Here is a 21,158-nt window from a genome sequence, read left to right on the forward strand (position 1 = left end):
ACGCCTTATGCATGCAGCACCAGGACGAGGGTAGACGGAGACAACCTTATTTCATTTTTAGAGAGAAGCCACAGTCTTGCCTCTGCGAAGAACACAAACCTAACAAAACAAAAAGATATCTAAAAATTCACCAGCCGAGCTGGCTCATTATCTTAACAAACTCCAACAAATCGAGCCGGGACCAGCCAAAGGACGTACAGTATCAGTTTGTCTTGTCCGTATACAGATTCCTTCAATCCGTTCTCCGTCTGAACTGCCGGACCCACACGCACTGGTTTCTCATCCATCCATTCTATTCGACGGCCACTCCGCAAAACCCCCACTGGCAATGGCGCTCTCCTCCTACTTGCTCGCCGGCAGCCGAGCAGCCTCCCCTTCCCTCCCCTCCCTTCCCTCACTCCGCCGCCGCAGCTGCCACCGTCCGCCGCCCCTTGCCACAACCCCGCCCCCACTCCCTTCCACCCAGCGATGGCGCCGCTCGCTCCGCTTCTGCGCCTCCTCCCCCTCCTCGTCGCCCCCGCCGCCCGTGCCGCCCGAGGACGAGGAGCCCGTGGACTACGAGGTAGTGCGATATGGTATCGACTTACATTTTAACAGATTATTTTCCATGCTAGCGCGGTTCCAAGTTCTCTCACAGAATGTGCAAGCTGCCCGCCACAAGCCTCAAGAGTCAAGCATTCGACTCACATATGCTTTATTTGAATATAAATTGCTACGCAATGTAGGGTTATTCATTATTGCCTCCCCGTGAAAAAAATGTAGGATTACTGCCAAAATAAATAGAGCAACAAAAAACCGAAGAACCTGCCTTTAGGTCAACTGTTGATCTGAGCTCCGATTGCTCAGCCTCTAATATGAAGACATATTGTAAGGGTCGGGATCGATCTACGACTAGCAGCTAGGGTTCATGGTGGAATGGAGAATTTCGGTAGCGTGTATTTCCTCCCAACCTCCCTCACAGCTACAAGTTCATTACAATCGGCCGCAGCCGCCGTCCAGTCCAAAGCCAACCCATTCGAACGTTATACAATGCTATTTAACTACCGAACCCATTCAGGGCCACCGTTCCACCTGGGCTTCATCTTGACTCGAGTGGGCCGCGCCGCAGGCCTGCTCGAGGCCTGGTTCTCTGCCGTTACTTCCTCGCTTGTCGGATGGTGAACAGTATCGGGCTCTGTTGCCGCTTGGTGGTGATCTTCAGTATCCTGCACCCGTGCGTCGCTGACAATCCTCCCTCCTTGAGAGCCGGCTTGTCCCCAAGCCGGAGCACGGGGGAATTGTTGTTTGAGAAACTCCAAATCTTCCCACGTAGCATCAGCTGGCGAAGAATCAGACCACTGAACCAGTCCTCGGACGATATTCCGACGACCGACCTGACACACCTTACGCTGCAACACTTGGACCGGAATTTGAAGTGCAGCTTGGGGTGTAGGCAAGGACTGATTGACAACAGCATCGCGGGGTAGGAACTTCTTCAGCTGTGAAACATGAAACACAGGATGCAGGCGGCTGGTTGCAGGCAGACCCAGCTTATATGCTCTGTCCCCTATCCTCTCCAACACTTGGAATGGCCCATAAAACTTAAAAGCAAGTTTATGGTTCGCCCTGGAATACAATAACAATTGAGCATATGGCTGCATTTTCAGGAACACCTGATCTCCCACAGCAAACGTTCTATCAGACCTGTGTTTGTCGGCTTGGCTTTTCATACGATGTTGTGCTCGCAGCAGATGCTGTCTTGCTGTCTCTGTAATCGCCTGGCGATATTGCAACCACTCTTGCATTTCCACTGGTGCAATTGTATCAGACTCATTAACACCAAAATATCTTGGAGTATACCCATACAGGATCTCAAAAGGAGACTTTCCCAAAGCAGAATGCCAATTGGAATTATACCAAAACTCACACAAGGACAACCACTTACTCCATTTATGAGGTTGAGCACTAATGAAACACCTGAGATAACACTCCACTTGCTGGTTAACCCTTTCAGTCTGACCATCAGTCTCAGGATGGTTTGCTGTGCTCATATTCAGCTGAGTCCCAGTTCTAGCAATCAACATTTTCCAAAATTGGCTAGTGAATATTGGATCTCTGTCAGAGATAATGTACTTTGGCATCCCATGTAACTTATAAACATTGTCCAAGAACACCTCTGCAACTTTCTGAGCATTAAAAGGATGTCTCAAGGGAATGAAATGACCATACTTGGAAAATTTATCAATTACCACCAAAATGCAGTTGAACTGAGAAGATTGAGGAAGACCACTAATGAAATCCATAGAAATAGTATGCCAAGCTTGATGTGGTACTGGTAATGGAGATAGCAGCCCAGGATAAGGAACCCTCTCTGGTTTAGCTTTCTGACAGAGCAAACAGGACTGCACCTGAGCCAGAATGAACTTTTTCATACCAAACCAAGAAAACAAGGCATGAATTCTTTTGTATGTAACTGGAAACCCTGAATGGCCCCCCAAAGGACTATCATGGAAAGCAGCAAAAATTTTCTGATGCAAAGCAGGAACAAGACCCACCCATATGCTCTGTTTATATTTAAGTAATCCATTGACCAAACTGTAGGGGGGTTTAGATGCTGGTTGAATAGCTAATTGCTGCATTATAGCTATAGCTTTCTCATCCTTCTGATAACTATCCATGATCTCAAGCAACCAAGCAGGTTGATTACTGGACACTAAGAAAAGTTGGGACTGGTCTGGAGGTCTTCTGGACAATGCATCAGCTGCAGTATTATCTGAACCTTGCTTGTACTGAATTTGGTAGTTTAAACCCAACAGTTTAGTAAGACACTTCTGTTGCCACACTGTATGTAATCTCTGATCTTGCAGGTGAGCCAGACTTCTCTGATCTGTCTTGATAGTAAAATGTTGCACTTGTAGATAAGGCCTCCACTTATCCACTGTTAGACCTTTGAACCTGAGCATTGATAGTTGTGGATGACACTAGGAGAGTTGGGACAATTTTCGTTGGTTTATTTCTCACACAATGCCATGCCAACCTGAGGGGTTGGGGATACATACTTATAGGCTGCTAGCCAGCCAAGCATATGCTGAGATGCTACTAAGATGCCAGTCTAAGATGCTAGTCTAAGATGCTATCCTAACTGCCAGTCCTTGATGGTCAGGAACTCTATCCTAACTGCCACAAGGACCATGTGCTGCAGCCCCACAAAGACCCTAGTACACAGACTTATCCAACATTCTCCCCCTAAGTCTTGTACGTCGTCTTGTGGGAGTGTTGAATCATCCCGATCCTGGAGCAAAGCTCAAGGAACTTGACCCTCCCAAGAGGCTTGGTGAGCAGGTCTGCGAGCTGATCCTTGGTGTTGATGTAGCTCGCCTCGATGCTCCCTTCTTCCACACAGCTGCGGATGAAGTGATACCTCAGCCGGATGTGCTTGCTCCGTTCATGGAACACGGGGTTCTTTGCCAGGGCCAGGGCGGACTTGCTGTCCACCAGGAGCTGCACCGTTCTGGTGTCTTGAACGAGAAGATCACCAAGCAGTCGAGCGAGCCAAAGCGCCTGAGTGCAGGCGGTGGAGGCCGCTATGTACTCAGCCTCACAGCTGGACAGGGCCACCACCTGCTGCTTGACTGATTGCCAGCTCACGAGACACTTGCCGAGGAAGAGGAGGATCCCGCTCGTGCTCTTGCTGGTGTCGATGTTGCCGGCGTGGTCGCTATCGCTGTACCCGACGAAGTGTGCTGCCCCCGGACACCTAGGGTAGTGGAGGCCGTGGTCGAGGGTCCCTGCTATGTAGCAGATGATCCTCTTCACTGCCTGCTGGTGTTCCGATGTCGGTCGCTCCATGAACCGACTGACATAGCCGACGGAGAATGCTAGGTCCGGCCGTGTGTGGGTGAGGTAGCGAAGGCTCCCCACAAGGCGTCGGTACTGCGCAGCATCCACTTCCTCCGTCGTGCTGTCGCGGCTCAGTTTCAGCCTCTCCTCCATCGGAGTGAGAGCTGGATGGCAGCCGGTGAGCCCAGCTAGCTCAACGATGCGCTTGGCGTAGGCGGACTATCGAAGCGCGATCCCGGAGTGATCCTGGTGCACCTCAATCCCTAGATAGAAGGAGAGGAGCCCCAGATCACTCATCTGGAAGGTGGCCTTCATGTCTTCCTTGAATGCCGCTACCTTTGCATCTTTGGTGCCGGTGATCACCAAGTCGTCAACATAGACGCCCACCAGCAGGGCATTTCCTCCACTGCCCCGTCGGTAGACAGCGGCTTCATGCGGGCTTTGCTCGAAGCCCATCTTCTTTAGCGTGGAGTCCAGCTTGGCGTTCCACGCCCTAGGTGCCTGCCGTAGGCCATAGAGGGCCTTGCGCAGGCGGAGTACCTTGCCCTCCTGGCCGGGAATCGCAAAACCCGGTGGCTGATGCACGTAGACTTCCTCCTTCAAGTCACCGTTGAGGAATGCCGACTTGACATCCATGTGATGGACACGCCAGCCCTCCTGGGCAGCCAGCGCAAGGAGAAGTCGCACGGACTCCATCCGTGCCACGGGAGCGAAGGCGTCGTCGAAGTCGACTCCTTCCTGCTGCAAGAAGCCTCGGGCCACCAGGCGAGCCTTGTGCTTGATGATGGCGCCGGCTCCATCCCTCTTCAGCTTGAACACCCACTTAAGGGTGATTGCGTGATGACCACGGGGGAGGTCAGCGAGCTCCCAGGTGCGGTTTTGCTCGACCGCATCCATCTCCAACTGCATCGCGGCGTGCCGTGCCGCATCTCTCTCGGCCTCTGCAAAGGACCGTGGTTCGCCGTCCTCACACGCGAGTTGTAGCTGCGCCTCCAGGTCACGTGGCATCAGTCCCGGCACCGGCTGGTCGCCGAGTAGATCATCCATCGTGCGATACCGCAGCTATTCGCCTCCATACCACGCGTCGACCCGCTCCTCGTCGTGAGTGAGCGGGGAAGCGAACTTCATCGGGTTGTGCTCTGCGTGAGCTGGTGCTGATGAAGATGAACCCGGAGTGGTGACTGCCGGGGCTGGAGTATGCGGCGTCGCCAGTTGTGGTGTCGTCGGCGTAGCGGGCACCGGAGTCGATGTAGTTTTGGGGGCCGGGGTAGACGTGCCCGACGGAGAGGAGCTGCTTGCTCCCCCGGCTTCCTTGAAGTGAGCGTACTCGACAATGAAGTCGTCATACATCGGCGTCGTGCCGTCGTCCACCGCCTTGTCCCATTGCCACCTTCGCCCTTCATTGAACACAATGTCTCGCGCCGTGCGCACACGCTGTGTCTTTGGGTCGAGGATGCGGTAGGCCTTTGAGCCCTCCGCATAGCCGATGAAGACTCCCGGAGTGCTCCTGTCGTCGAGCTTGCCGATGTGGCCAAGCTCCTTAGCGAACGCAAAACAGCCAAAGACCCGCAAATGGGAAACCGCCGGCTTCCGCCCATGCCAGGCCTCATACGGTGTCCTGCCGTCGAGTGCCTTAGTAGGCGAGCGGTTGAGGATGTAGACGGCCGTCAGCACCGCCTCTCCCCAGAAAATAGCCGGCATCCCTCGCTGCTTGAGGAGAGCCCGAGCCATCCCCACAACCGTCTGGTTGCGCCGCTCGACGACTCCGTTTTGCTGCGGGCTGTACGGCGCGGAGTAGTGGCGCTGGATGCCCTCATCGGCGCAGTACGACGCGAATTCAGCCGCCGTGAATTCGCCGCCGTTGTCAGTGCGCAACACGCGCAATTTGCGGCCGCTCTCCGCCTCTACACCAGCCTGCGCGCGCCTGATGGCGTCCGCCGCTTCTCCCTTGCTGCCGAGAATCATCACCCACATGTAGCGAGAGAGATCGTCGACGAGCAGCAGGAAGTAGCGTCGACCTCCTGGTGTGGCTGGCGTCACCGGGCCGCACAAGTCTCCGTGCACGAGCTCTAGCTTCTCCTTGGCCCGAAAACTCGCTTGTTGGGGAAAGGGGAGTCGTCTCTGCTTCGTCAGTACGCAGATGTCGCAGAACTGCTCCACATGGTTGAGGCATGGCAGGCCTCGTACCATCTCCTTGGCACTTAGACGCTTCAGGGCCTCAAAGTGAAGATGCCCAAAGCGCTCATGCCATTGCCACGCCTCGTCGTCCCGACGGACAGCGAGACAGACCGGTTGTGCCACCTGCACATCAAGGACGTAGAGTCGATTTCCACCTCTGGGTACCTTGGCGAGAAGGCGACCCTGGCGATCCCAGATGCGTAGGACCCCATGCTCAATCAGCACGCGTGAGCCGTTCTCATCCAGCTGTCCCAAGCTGATGATGGAGTTCCTTAGCGCGGGGATGTAGTAGACACCGGTGAGCAGCCGGTGCTCTCCCGTCTTGGTGGTGAAGATGACGGAGCCGACGCCCTTAATTTCCACAGCGGAGGCATCCCCAAACTTGACGGAGCCTCGCGCATCGGAATCGAGCTCGGCGAAGAATTCCCTTCGACCGGTCATGTGGTGGGTGGCGCCGGTGTCGAGGCACCACCCCGTAGTCTTGTCCTTCCCGGAGGCATCGCCGAGAAGAGCGTGTGCCTTTGGCTCGTCGAGGTGGATGAGAGCTTTTGCGACTGGTGTCGCTGAAGATAGCTCAATGCTTGCATGCGCCATGAACAGAGCCGTCTCCTCCTCCTTCGCCTGTGCGACGTGAGCCTGGCCTTGTCGTGGTTGCCGACACTCATTGGCCCAATGGCCAAACTGGCCACAGTTGTGGCAGCTGTTGTCTTGTGCCGGCTTGGGCTTGCCAGCGGCGCCGTCCTTGGCACCTCCGTGGGCGTCCCCTTCGGCACGTCCTTGTGCCCTGCCCGGGGGGCCTCTTCGCGTCTTACGCTGCTTGCCACGCTTGCGGCCGCCCGTCGTGGAAGAAGGCTCCCCCTTCTTCCTGTCACCAAGGCTGGCATCCCACGGCTCCCGAGTTAGGAGCAACTTCCCGCCGGTGGTGATGGGCCCCGAGGAAGGCTGTGGCTCGTCAGTGTCGACGACCTTGAGGCGACCTATCGCCTCCTCGATTGTCATCGTGGAGAGGTCCAGCACGGACTCGATCGACCGAGCCATCTGCTTGTACTTCTCGGGGATGCACCGAAAGAGCTTCTCGACAGCTCTCTCCTCGGTGTAGGTGGCATCACCAAACTTCACCAACTTCTGCAGCAGAGTGTTGAGACGGAGAGCAAAGTCATCAACGTCCTCACCTGGCTTGAAAGCCAGGCTCTCCCACTCCTTACGTAGTGCCTGCAGAGTGGACTTGCGAGCACGGTCGCTGCCGATGCGTGCCGCGGCGATGGCGTCCCAAGCTTCCTTGGCAGTCCGCTTGCTGGAAAGCGAGAACTGCATCTCGGGCGGGACTGCGGCGATGAGGGCGTCCAGCGCCCGTCGGTCCTCTTGGTGGTCAACGTTGCTGTCCTGGACTGCCTCCCACATGCGCCGCACCTGGAGCCTGACCTTCATGATCCCGGCCCACTCGACGTAGTTGGTTTTAGTGAGGGTAGGCCACCCAGCACTGGGACCAACATCCCTGACCACAGTCCGGACCTCGTAGAGGCCGCGGTCCTGGTCGTTGCAGCCGCCGTCGCGGTGCGTACCTCCACCTGGAGCGCGGGCGTGCTCGGCTGCCCACTGCGCCGTCCGCTCTTGCGCCACTTTGGCGCGGTCTGCGTCAGCGCCGTCGTCCGCAGGTGCGGAGCTGTTGGAGCCGCCGGAGCCGCCGCGGAGTGCTTTGGCATCCGCCGTAGCCTCACGTGCTGCGTCCGCTGCTGCTGCTGCTTCTAACTCCGCCCTGGCTGCTTCTACCTCCGCTTTGGCTGCTGCCAGCTCCGCTGCAGCCAGCCTCGACACCCTTGCTGCCGCAACAGCTGCTGCTACAGCTGCTCGCTCACGCTCCTCTGCCACGGCGCGCTCGGCCTCCTGCCGGCGCCGCATGCTCGAGGTAGCCGTGTGCTGAGAGCGACCTGCAGACATGGCTCGCTGCAGGGGGGCTGTTGCGTGAAGAGGAGGCTGTTGAAGACGAACTGTTGCTCGACAGTCCGGAGGGAGGAAAGTAACCAGAGGCAGACGGAGCAGCTGCTGCTACCGACTTGGGCTGCTCACAGGAAATGCTCAGGGTACAAGATAACGAGGCTCTGATACCACTTGTTAGACCTTTGAACCTGAGCATTGATAGTTGTGGATGACACTAGGAGAGTTGGGACAATTTTTGTTGGTTTATTTCTCACACAATGCCATGCCAACCTGAGGGGTTGGGGATACATACTTATAGGCTGCTAGCCAGCCAAGCATATGCTGAGATGCTACTAAGATGCCAGTCTAAGATGCTGGTCTAAGATGCTATCCTAACTGCCAGTCCTTGATGGTCAGGAACTCTATCCTAACTGCCACAAGGACCATGTGCTGCAGCCCCACAAAGACCCTAGTACACAGACTTATCCAACATCCACTGCTAACAAGATAACTAGATATTCTTTTTCATAGACTGAGAGAGCTCTATTCTTGGGCCCCAATGTTTTGCTGACAAATGCTAGTGGGTGCCCTTGTTGCATGAGCACCGCACCAATACCATATTCACAGGCATCAGTCTCAATCATGAAGGGTTTAATAAAATCTGGTAAAGCTAGGACAGGAGCAGAGACTAGTGCTTGTTTTAATGTCACAAAAGCTTCATCTGTAATACTGGTCCACACAAAAGGAACAGTCTTCTTAAGTAGACCAGTCAGTGGCCTTGCAATTATTCCATAATGCTTAATAAACTTCCTGTAGTAGCCACTTAACCCAAGAAATCCTCTCACCTCCTTCACATTTTGGGGAGTAGGCCATTGTTGAACAGCCACTATCTTATCAGGATCAGTAGAAACTCCCTCTGCTGAGATAACATGTCCTAGATAGGCTATCTTAGGTTGAGCGAAATCACATTTAGACATTTTTACCTTCCACTGTTCTCTATGCAGAATAGATAATACTTCATCCAAATGTTCCCAATGCTCCCTTAAGGTCTTACTGAAGACCAAAATATCATCAAAGAACACTAAAGCACACTTCCTCAAAACAGGGGAAAGATCATAATTCATTGTCCCTTTGAAATGTCCCTGGTGCTCCTGACAACCCCATGCCCATCACATTAAATTCATAATGTCCATTATGAGTCTGAAATGCTGTTTTATACTCTTCTCCTGGTGCTAGTCTAATTTGGTAATACCCAGCTTTCAAATCCAGCTTGGAAAACCAACAAGCACCTGCCAGCTCATCCAAAAGTTCATCTATAACAGGGACTGGGTACTTGCTTTTTAATGTAATAGCATTAAGGTGTCTGTAATCAATCACCATTCGCCAAGTGCCCTCCTCTTTTTTTTTAACCAGCAATACAGGAGAAGAAAACTCACTATTGCTATGCCTGATCATTCCTGAGGCCAACAGTTCTTTGATCTGCTTTTCCAATTCATCCTTTAAATGAGGAGCAATCCTATAAGGCCTCACCGACACTGGTCTTGCTCCAGGAATCAATGGAATAGTATGATCTTTGAGTCTTCTGGGTGGCAATGTGGTAGGAGTTTCAAATACTACAGCATGTTTATCCAACAACACTTGCAATTCTGGATGTTTTACTTTCTCTTCTACAGGTCTGATTAATGAAATAGAAAACACTGTAACAGCAACATCCTCAGGTAATAATCCTTGCAAAGTGACCACTGTACCCTGGTAGGAAAAGGACATCCACTTCTGCACCCAATCCACTTGCATAGGACTGTGCTGAGCAAGCCAATCCAACCCAATAATCCCATCATAACTAGCCAAGGGCAACAACCTGAAAGTAGTAGCAAATTCTGCTTGACCACAGCTCCAAGAACAAGCTTTGAGAACAGAATCACACTGCAATGTGCCTCCACCAGCCACAGCTACTGACACAGGAGGTTGTGACTGAACATTAAGCAATCGATGCTGCAAGTTACTATCAATAAAAGAGTGGGTACTGCCTGAATCCACTAGGAAAATTAGTTCCATACCCTGTATCTCAACCAGAAGTTGCAGTGTTGGTGCATTAGATTGTTTTCCAACAGCAGCAGCAGACAAGTGCATACTACAAACAGACATTCTATCCTGATCATGATCACTGCCAACAGATGACCTTGCCTCTTCTGACTGAATATGGTCTATAAGCTCCTGCACAATGTGCAACTGAACTGATGACTTGCAGACATGATCCTTAGACCATTTCTCCCCGCAAACGAAACAGAGACCTTTAGACTTGCGAAAATTCCTCAATGTAGACCATCGATCTTCAGTCTGAACCGGTTTCTGAACTTCCATGCTACGTTTGTCGTCAGAGCTGCGACTTTTAGAAGGTGGCAGTGGCAACGGCATAGGCCCCGATCGAGCAGACGAAACATGATTAAGAGGAGTAATCCCTTCCCCCAACTCCTCATGCAACAACGCTAGATCATACGCTGCGTCCAGGTCCCGTGGTTTCTGCAAAGCGACAGCAACACGAACACCAGGCTTGAGTCCATCGAGGAATCGTGTAGTGTAATGCAGCGAATTGGGCGCCTCCTCATACGCAGACAACTGATCATATAAGTCAGCAAAACGCTCCACATAATCAGCTACAGACGAAGTCTGAGATATCCTGAATAACTGACGCAAGAGCGTCTGATGTTGATTTCTCCCAAATCGGTTCTGCAAACTCTGACAAAATTCAGACCAAGTCGCTTGCGGTTGACGACGTTGCATCGATTCCAACCAACGAGCAGCAGCACCCTCAAACTGAGATGTGGCCAGAGAAATCCATCGATGAGTCGGTGTACCCCACAGCCTAAATTGATCTTCACATCGAGTTTGCCACAAACGCGGATTGGCTCCATCGAATCGTGGTAGTTCCAGACGAGCACCAAAGGCAAACGAATCAGCAGTATCAAAGGAATTCGACTCACGGCCCAGTGAAGGACGGAACGGGAAATTCGACTCTCGCGCACCTCTGACCGGAGGAGGGACATAAGTATTATGCACCTTCCCCCGATGATCGTTGTCGAAGCCGAGGGAATCAGTCGGGCCACCACCGCGACCATTCCCAGCACCACGCGATGGAGATGGATCTTCCTGCGGAGGAGAACTCCCTTTCAACTGGTCGCCGCGGATCTGCTCCATCTCCATCAACAGCTCGTCGCGGACCCCGCCCACACGTGAAGAGAGCAAGCCGTCGAGGGTCGAGGTATTCGTCGAGATCAGCTTCTCCATGGCCTTGAGGAGATCCGCACCTTGGTCGCGGAAGCGCTTGTCGAGGTCGACCGCGAGATCCGCCCGAAGGAGCTCGTAGACGCCGCGCCCGTCCTCCGACAACTTCTCCATCGTCGCCGCCCGCCGCTGATCTCGCCACCGCGTCTCGTGATGGTGTTGAGGAAGCGCCAGGACCGCCGAATCTGATACCAAGTGTAAGGGTCGGGATCGATCTACGACTAGCAGCTAGGGTTCATGGTGGAATGGAGAATTTCGGTAGCGTGTATTTCCTCCCAACCTCCCTCACAGCTACAAGTTCATTACAATCGGCCGCAGCCGCCGTCTAGTCCAAAGCCAACCCATTCGAACGTTATACAGTGCTATTTAACTACCGAACCCATTCAGGGCCACCGTTCCACCTGGGCTTCATCTTGACTCGAGTGGGCCGCGCCGCAGGGCCGCTCGAGGCCTGGTTCTCTGCCGTTACTTCCTCGCTTGTCGGATGGTGAACAGTATCGGGCTCTGTTGCCGCTTGGTGGTGATCTTCAGTATCCTGCACCCGTGCGTCGCTGACACATATGTAGTTTGGAAAAAATAAAGACATATGTAGAAGTTTTTTTTTCTTTCACTTTGGTCCCCATTTCCTGTCATCTTCAATTTTATGAAATGGTAGCTTGACAGTAGTCATTTTACTCTTGTTCTGCCGCAACTACTAGCAAGTTTGGAGTATTATACTTCTCTGAGGGAGAAGGAGTATCATATGGTTTTGCAGATCTTCCTTTATTCCGAAATTGACCCCAGAATATTTATAGACCCACATCACCACTAGTCCACTAGAATTATAGCCATTAGATCGAACTTAACTAAAATAGTAACACTTTGTTCTAAAATGCTTAAGTTTCTTTGATTAGTTACCTTTAAGTTAAACTGATGGAATTCTATAAGATCATCCCTAATGTTCCACATATAGAAACTCACATTTGTATGACACCTTTCAGAGACTATAGAAATAGTTTGGGAATGATTTCTTTAGTGTTGTTACTGAAAGTAATACTCATCTGAAAAATCCGCACAAGAGCTCCGATTATATAATACATGTATGCTACAATTTGATTTGCCTATTATTCTCGATTGTCAATGCAAGTTGTAGAGAACATGTTCATGGATAGCAAAAGGATGTTTATTTTTTACCTGAATTTATCTGTGCTATGAAGGTTTCATATGTTTTCATTAAACAACTAGCACAGTGGCCCTCACAAATGCGAGGGCATTGACGTCCAAATCATTTTCCACTTTTCCATGTCTATTTGATGTGCTTGTATATAATATTCATGGCTAAAAACACGTAACCTCATATGGATATATGTTTGGGTGCTTACTTTTATAAAGATGTTCGGGTGCTAATGAAGTTAATAAAAAGAAAGTTTACCCTTATTGAGAGGTCAGACAATAAAACAACATCCTCCCATTTACTTCCCCGATTCTGAAATACATAATGTTTTAGACATGCAACATCCATGGTCTCAAAAGATGCACCTTTGACCATTACCATTTTAGATATGAATAAATTGGTAACAAATTAGAAAAACAAATCCATAGAGTAGGAAGAAGCTTGTAAAATAGCCTCCGGTGGGGATATGTAATGTCAAAGGTGGGTAATTTTCCTTTACTTAAATCAAACAGCTATAGATTATCGGTCTATGGGCAAGATGTTTCTGATTTTTGTGAGAATTTCTAGCATATTTCCCTATTTTTGATCTGTATTGTTCTTTTAATGCAACTATCAGATATCACATGCATGGAGCATAGAGAGTTAATTTTAATTTTATTTTATTGAGAGAACACTGATATAGTAACAGAAGATTTGCAAATTCATTTAATGCTCCTCCCTCAGAAAAGGAAGATTTGCAAATCCATATGATGCTCAAGAACTCCTGTGACATTGTTGGTTTGTTGTATGCCATAAGAGTTCTTGAGTACTGATATAGTGATTTTACCTCTACGTGTGCATTGGTGGTTTGTTGTTTCTACTGCCTACTATATTCTATGCAGTTTCTAAGACCTTTCTGTTTCACCAAAATTTCAGCTGTCGGAGAGTAGTGGAAATTGTGACCCTTTATGCTCCGTTGATGAAGTTAGCTCACAGTATTTTGAAGCTAACTACAAGCCAAAGAATGATCTTGTTAAAGCTTTAACTATCCTTGCAACGGCTTTGGCTGGGGCAGCTGCAATAAACCATTCCTGGGTCGCTGCTAACCAGGTTCATACACTCCTAGTTTTTGACCAAATTACAATTGCCAGTTTAACCATTTCATGTCTTTATCCTAGCATGCATATTACATGTCTCCTTATGTCAGTAGTTGTGGATGTCTGGGTGATAATTCTTGGGAACTTGGTTAAATTCCTTTTGCAGGACATTGCAATGGTGCTAGTATTTGCTCTTGGGTACGCAGGTATCATTTTTGAGGAATCACTGGCATTTAACAAAAGTGGAGTTGGATTACTGATGGCTGTTTGTCTATGGGTTATCAGAAGTATCGGGGTAAGCTAAAAGCTGCGAATTCACCTTTGGAACTTCAACAACTCTTTTGAGATTTCAAGTTATCAGTTGTCTCTCTTGAAATTTAAGATTCAACTCAGTTGGGCCATCGTGATGTTGACATATGCATACGTCCTTACAAAATTTGAACAGAGTGCAACTTATTCAATGTCAACAAGTTTTCATTTTTGGTTTATCTTGCTAATAGATGTTTTTTTTTTCAAAACTAACCTCATACTTCTTCATGTTCTTTAAAACTGTAATCAATGCCAAGGATATTTACGATATTCTTCATGTTTAGTTGTTACTTATGACTTACAAGCAATGTTTAGTTTTTCATATGTATCAACTTGTTTTTTTTTGAGGGAATGTATTAACTTGTTTAAGATACATGTTTTGGAATATAAGCCTGTTTGTTTGCATCCTGAGATGCAAAGTTGGACTTTGCCACACATATGATAAGATGCCTTGTCGTTGCTAGTGACTCTAGTTTGGAAGCACCATAGTTTTAATACAAGGATGCTTTTCATTTTTATTACAATGATGTAATCTTCATGTTATGAATATATTTAAGCATCAATTAGATGATATTCATTAGTTGATCTTTATCATTCCTTTTCTGTTCTTCATATGATTAAGGCTCCCTCGACCGATGTAGCTGTTCAAGAGTTGAGTCGGAGTACTGCTGAAGTTAGTGAAATAGTGTTTTTCTTGCTTGGTGCAATGACCATTGTGGAGATTGTTGATTCACATCAAGGTTTTAAGCTGGTGACTGACAATATATCTACTAGAAATCCTAAAACACTTCTCTGGGTGGTGAGTCTTTCTTACCTTTATATTTTCTCATTGAACTTCATATTATGTTGGATAGGTCTTTTACTTTGTAGTTCTCGTTGTGCTACTACCACAAAGGCACAAACCAACAAACATAAATGAGTTGCCAGTGATAAACCATTGAGGCGCATTTTTTGAGTTCATAATACAGCCTTTTTGTCCATACCGGATAGATTTTTAGAACTTGTATGATCAAATTATATTTATGACTTACCTTGATAGAGAAAAAACACCCTTTGCAGTGCATGTTATTCCACTTCAATGGTATCTGACGTTCACCTTGAACTGAACAATTCTCCAACCCATGGTAATTAAATCCTGAGGAAACCTTTGGTAGTAATGCTATATTTACACACTGGCCCTTGGCCCCCAGGAAATACAAGTTGCTTATTTCCTAACTGTAGGCTTAGTGTTTTCTGTAAAGAAGTGCCCCTTCTCTTGGCCTTTTTTCTAGACCACACAGAATGACTGCATTCATGTTTATCAAGGTAGAAAGCTTTTACAATTTCAACCATGATTTCAAGTTGGTGAAACCAAATAAATGTTGTATTTTTGGAGTTAGGTTATAATCTGGTTTGGCAAAGAGAATCTGGACTTTTAAGTAGCTACTTTTGCACAGCAGCATAAAGTAGGTTCAACATACCACAATACAACAACCACACCTAAGGCGAAGAAATTATGATTTTCTGGAAGAAGAAATCGTTCTGACTCCTAGATGGTTTGATGTTCATTCTTCTTTTCTCCCTAGACATTACGTAGCTTCTTGTATCATAAATATAAATAAATATAGTAGACTTAGACTCCTTCCTTACTACTTCTGTGAAGAAAAGAAATAATCCGGTTTCGGCTTCATCTCTTTTTTGGCCTGTCTTTGGTGTTGTTGCTCAACCATGTAACGTTAAATTAATAACCTTTTATTTGAGAGCCATAAATATCACACTTTGTATTTTTTATGTATACATTGTTTCTTATTTCAGATTGGCTTTGTAACCTTCTTTTTGAGTTCTGTCTTGGACAACTTGACTTCGACTATTGTGATGGTGTCCTTGCTCCGGAAACTAGTACCTCCATCAGAGTACAGAAAGTATGACCTCTATTATTATCTCAGCAATTACGTTTGTACATAATCTGGCAATTGCTTTGCTCGTATGTTACCATATTTACTGTGAATGATCAAATCCTTGTATTCTCATTATTTTCATTTTTTTGTATTCTCTGTACACAGTAGTAAAAAACTGATTTAAAGTTGTCCTCCTGTCGTATTTTTACCACCTTTCATTATAACCCGTAGGTCCAGTGCCATGCTTTGCTTCACTCTAGTTAAGCAACTATAACTTTTCGTGCTACAAGTTTGCTTTACTTCCATAGGCCCATAGTTTGACCAATGACTGGCATATCTCATAGGCTAATTTACCTGCAAACATTCACTTAAGCTGTGACGCTCAAGATATTTGTAGAAATGCTCTCTTATTCTCGAGATGATTTTAAGTCGCGAGACGTGTGGTCTGATACTCTGATTGTAGTTGGGAGGTTGGTCCAATGAAATTTGATTTATCAAAAACTTTCTTGTATCCTTTCTTTTCAAGAAACTGAGGGGGAAGCTCCGACGGTATAAATTGTAACCTAAATTCGTGTCTGTGAGACCTTGAACCCAAGTGGTGGGATTATATAATAATTGCAACTTGGAGATATTTTGCTGATGCGTCTCAATAGTTTGTTTTATACCGATCTTTGTGCCTTACTGTACATAGCACCGAGGGGCTAATAGGAAAAGTTCGTAGTGCCAACCACCCTTCTGCCACAAAAAAGTGTTTTGGCATCAAATCAACATGAGAAGCTCCCAAGAAATTTATACAGGTTGTTCGAAGTGATGTGCAACAATTTGAAATTTTAAGGTTGAACTAGAATAATATTTTCTTTTATTATAAATTAAAAGACAAAGGGAAAGGAAATTTATTAGTTGTACAAAACACATTACTGCAAAGGAAAAGGAAATTTATTAGTTGTACAAACTACGACTTCCAATTTTTATCTCTGGAAGCTTGGCATGTGAATCCATTTGCTACCTTCCCAGTTTGCTTGGGGAATAATTCCTGTGTTGATTTGAGGCCAACTTTGTGAGTATTTTTCAAAACTAGTATCGTGTTAGAGATGGACGCACATCGTAAATTGGACCTCACTTACCTCCGCAGGATGGTATATGAACTTTTTGTTCTTCAGTTTATCAATAAATGGTGCATATTATGTATAGTAAACATTGCCTTATTGGGACAGGTTGCTAGGTGCTGTTGTTGTAATTGCGGCTAATGCTGGGGGTGCATGGACACCAATTGGTGATGTGACAACCACTATGTTGTGGATTCACGGTCAGATTACGACTTTAAAAATAATGCAGGTCAGATTTCCACATTTATTCTTGTATTTTGTGGTTTGCTTATGAAGATCCTTCATTTTAGAGTTCTCCAAAATATTCATTATGCAGATCTTTCCTTAATGTTAGAGCTCTCTAAACTGTTCATTAAGTTTTTATTTCATGCTATAATTTTCTACCCTATATTATTACTGAATGGTCTTGATCAAAACTTTAGAACTTAATGTGACCTTTTCAGATATCCTACATTATGTATGTCTTTACTGGGGAATCTTCTCAAAGTTGATTAACTAAAACTGCGTTGAAGGAGAACATCTAAATATGTTTCTTAAAAGATATTACAACTACCTCTGTTCCGAATTATAAGATGTTTTGGATATTTCAATATGGACTACATATGGACTGAAATGAGTGAACAAACACACTAAAACGCGTATATGTACATCCGGTTCAGACAAAAGTTAGAACATCTTATAATTTGTAACGGAGAGAGTAGAAGATAAGGAGAAACATGCTCCCCCCCCCTCTCTCTCTCTAGAAAAGGCTATATTTCTATAATTTTTTATTTTATCATGTCCTCAATGAGGGTGACCCTACAGTGTTCTAAAATTTTAGTCGATAGCACAGTTGCTTTTAGGGATAATTTATAGTGCAAAATTAGGTGAATTGCTTTAATCAATATAAATTGAAATGAAGATGGCCCTGAATCAAAATGCAAGGCTTTGGCGTTTTCTCGAAGAAAAAATAATCTAAATGTTATATCAAGTATTGTGATTTGCCCATCACAAAAATGGAAGCCATTTTACAAAATTAACTCCATAATCTAGATTGCGAGCAATCCATCATTTTGTGAATTTTTGTGTGTTTACCTTCTTTTTTGCATGCTTGAACAAAGGGCTACATATTTCGACTGTGGAAAATGAACTGCTTGGCTTATGATTTGGCAGGGCTTGTTTGTCCCTTCCGTAGTTTCATTGATGGTCCCACTGGCCCTGATGTCCCTCACCAGGTTATTAACAAAGGACTACTTCTAATACATGATATTAAACAAAATTCATGTGCCTTACGAAATAATTTCTTGTATATTGCATGCAGTGAAGCAAATGGATCGTCTCAGGAATCTTCAAGTTTGCTGTCATCAGAGCAAATGGCTCCTCGAGGACAACTTGTATTTGCTGTTGGACTTGGAGCCCTAGTGTTTGTTCCAGTGTTTAAATCTCTCACTGGATTGCCACCTTTCATGGGGATGCTCCTTGGTCTTGGCATTCTCTGGATTCTGACAGATGCGATACATTATGGAGAATCTGGAAGGCAGAGATTGAAAGTTCCACAAGCGCTTTCACGGATTGATACACAAGGAATTCTATTCTTCTTAGGTATTCTGTTGTCGGTTGGCAGGTAACCCCACCCCCTTCCACTCTGTACAATTATTTGGGGCTTTGCCTTTTGGAGCTCACCTTTAGAAAATTTGTGGAATCTTAATGCAATTTAATTAATATCAGGTGATGCCAGTGGCAACTTAAAAGTATTAAGAGGCATTTTAGTTATTCTTCACCCCCTCTATTTTTACATCAATGCACCGTAATTTTACGCTATGTAATTTTTGTCTTATTTCAGACGTAAAAAGAGAACGTAAGAAAATACATAATCGCAATTTAAGATTTGATATACCTAAAGATGTGGAATGTAAATTTTCACTAGAAGACTGATTAGCAGAACTAGCAAAACATATTGGTTCAAAAGTTGTCATATGACTTAGCAGTGTGAATATCTCCCGAGGGTCGAAAGAACCACAAGCCCTAAGAGAGAAAGCGCCTCCCGCGCCCAAGCTTGAAGTGCTCCTCAGATGGCTCGTTGAGTGGAGCCTCCAGCACTTGATCCTTCCTGAAATGGAGTTGTTCCACATCCACATACCCATCCTTGTCACACTAGGAAAGCCCTTATGCAACTGGGAAGTACATAAGTAATTTATAACATCTAACAACTTTAACTCAAATTGTTTCTATGCTTGGAAATTTAGTTACCCTGTTATGGTGTGTGCTCTACTTATTACTGTCTATTCCATTCCAACTTAGATGGTCGTAATTTTCTGATAGTTGTTTTGAGTAATCAATTTTCTGATAGTTGGATTTGTTCTTCCTTTGCACTAGCTTGGAAGCAGCAGGGATTTTGAGGCAGTTGGCGAACTATCTTGATGCCAATATTCCAAACGCTGACCTCATTGCAAGTATCATTGGTGTAGCATCAGCAATTATAGACAATGTTCCACTTGTTGCTGCAACCATGGGGATGTATGACCTGACTTCATTTCCTCAAGATTCAGATTTCTGGCAGCTTGTTGCGTTCTGTGCTGGTACGGGTGGTTCGATGCTTATCATCGGCTCTGCAGCAGGAGTGGCTTTTATGGGAATGGAAAAGGTGGATTTCTTTTGGTACCTTCGCAAGGTAAACTTCTTTCTCATCCCGCTCTTAATAAGGAGATATGGAACAGCATAATAGCAATTAACAGCACAATCTGTTACAAATGAAACCTCATTATATCATGTTAGCAGGTGTATTAAGTACACTTTCTGATATACGCTGGCAAACTTCTGAATACAGCCCATATCTCTGATACTTTTCTTTGAGTAGTTTTTGGTAGAGTTGAGAGCAGAACTCCTATTTCTGACTGCAGCTTAGCTTGGAGGTTTAGCTCTGGTATTGCATTTTAAGAAGAAAAAAACGTTTCCGGTTCTTGAAGTGTGTTGTTGTTCGTTGAATTGAGTGAAAATGTGCTTGTTTCAGTTCCTTAGAGATCTATAGGTAATAAACCAAAGTTCAGTCTGCTTGTTCACAACATACTTGAGCAAACAATGACTGCCCTTTTCCATTGTCCTGGATGTGTGTCCACATTGCAATTGTCTATGCATCCTTGAGCTAAAATTGGTTGTTGACACGCATGATACTTGTTTGCGCTTGCAGGTGAGTGGTTTCGCCCTTGCAGGTTATGTAGCTGGCATCATCACTTACCTAGCTGGTCAGAACATCCATCTATCTCTTCCCACTTCACTGGCGGAGATCCCGTTTATCACGGGTTCGTAAAAGGCTGGCCACGGTGGTCCTGTACTGTAAGAAGATGTTACAGTAGACCGAGAAGAACACGCGAGCACACTGGCAGCAGAGAAACGGTTTTTACAACCTGGTCACTTGGCTCATAATACATACGGGTTGAAATAAGCGAGTCGTGAAACCACGCCCTGATTGAGCTCCTTGGCCCCTTTGAGATTTTGTGTAGTGGTACTGAAAGGCTTGGTGCGGTGTTGATGCGAGTCAAATGTGGTAGGCTAGAGCAGAATGGTTATGTAAATTAAGCTGGTAGTGATCTATGTCCCTGTCAACAGGGGACAAAAACATGTACTCTGAATTCCTATGATGAGTTTTGAGCTGTCTGCATGTTGTAATGATCGGCTTTTGTGGTGATGTTATTGGAAAGAATGAAGTGAAGTGATGTGTATTTGTTTGAAAAATAAAAATTCTGTAAAAGAATTGTCTGGAGATACAATAGGGATGATCCTGAAAACTTAACACCCGGTGCGGCTGTGTGGCACTGTCAGCACTTGCCCAATGGTCTTCAGTTTTCTGAATTGGTGATCCCGGTTGAATCCCTGGTCGTATGTATCCGTGGTGTATATTTCCACTTGAAACGAACATTTGTAAACCCCTTTCATGATTGATGAAGAGGTGGTTTATATAGTTCTGTTCTTCCCTTTGAGTCAAGTCAAATGTTGTAAATCAGGTACTCCATCTATAAAGCCGTACTAAAGCAACGACAATTATCATGGATTGGAGGCAACAATTAATATGGATTGGAGGGGAGTACTTCAATCTTGCGTGCGTTTGTGTGTGGGGTGTGAGGAGCATAATACTCCTACATAATACTGCCAGGAGGAAAAATTAGGATCTGATGTATCTGCAGAGACCGGGTGTAATGCTTAAATCTTTTAAGTAATAAAGAATCCCTTTTCGAAAAAATATGACCAAAACACAAGCAGAGATGTACTCTTCTTGGGACCGACCATCCTATAGCATCGCATATAGTAGTCCTATCCTCTGTGCTGCCATATATCAACAACGTACGTACTCCTATGTATGTATGGATGTACATGTATACAGGCCAGGCGACAGGCCAAGGAAGGAAATCCAAGTGCCTGCAACATAGGCAGCAGTGTCAACTCACATGCGCAACAGGAATGCATG

General features: G+C 46.4%; 2 protein-coding genes and 1 pseudogene across 2 annotated transcripts; 1 reads left to right on the forward strand and 2 right to left on the reverse strand.

Moving 5' to 3' along the window:
- Positions 1 to 261: 261 nt before the first annotated feature.
- On the forward strand, positions 262 to 20,400 carry LOC125508849 (sodium/proton antiporter 1). Its single transcript, XM_048673643.2, has 10 exons — positions 262 to 562; positions 13,265 to 13,438; positions 13,592 to 13,720; positions 14,357 to 14,533; positions 15,529 to 15,635; positions 16,826 to 16,946; positions 17,870 to 17,931; positions 18,018 to 18,320; positions 19,073 to 19,367; positions 19,884 to 20,400. The coding sequence occupies exons 1-10, from the start codon at positions 329 to 331 to the stop codon at positions 20,001 to 20,003; spliced, it is 1,722 nt and encodes a 573-aa protein (XP_048529600.1). The 5' UTR covers positions 262 to 328; the 3' UTR covers positions 20,004 to 20,400.
- Positions 6,288 to 8,390, reverse strand: LOC147971309 (uncharacterized; annotated as a pseudogene).
- LOC147971310 (uncharacterized) lies at positions 8,441 to 13,258 on the reverse strand. Its single transcript, XM_087526011.1, has one exon. It carries the CDS (start codon positions 11,308 to 11,310, stop codon positions 9,028 to 9,030), a length of 2,283 nt encoding a protein of 760 aa, XP_087382137.1. The 5' UTR covers positions 11,311 to 13,258; the 3' UTR covers positions 8,441 to 9,027.
- Positions 20,401 to 21,158: the final 758 nt, after the last annotated feature.

This window comes from Triticum urartu, chromosome 5A (assembly GCF_056163025.1).
Source record: "Triticum urartu cultivar PI428250 chromosome 5A, HENAU_Tu73, whole genome shotgun sequence".
In the NCBI taxonomy this organism is placed as follows: Eukaryota; Viridiplantae; Streptophyta; class Magnoliopsida; order Poales; family Poaceae; genus Triticum; species Triticum urartu.

Bases quoted from the DNA above. Each gene is read 5' to 3' on its own strand.
- LOC147971310 (XM_087526011.1), bottom strand. From the start codon at position 11,310: ATGGAGAAGTTGTCGGAGGACGGGCGCGGCGTCTACGAGCTCCTTCGG.
- LOC125508849 (XM_048673643.2), top strand. From the start codon at position 329: ATGGCGCTCTCCTCCTACTTGCTCGCCGGCAGCCGAGCAGCCTCCCCT. The intron at 13,721-14,356 runs GTAAGCTAAAAG...CATATGATTAAG, and splicing joins GGGTTATCAGAAGTATCGGG to GCTCCCTCGACCGATGTAGC. The intron at 16,947-17,869 runs GTCAGATTTCCA...ATGATTTGGCAG, and splicing joins CGACTTTAAAAATAATGCAG to GGCTTGTTTGTCCCTTCCGT.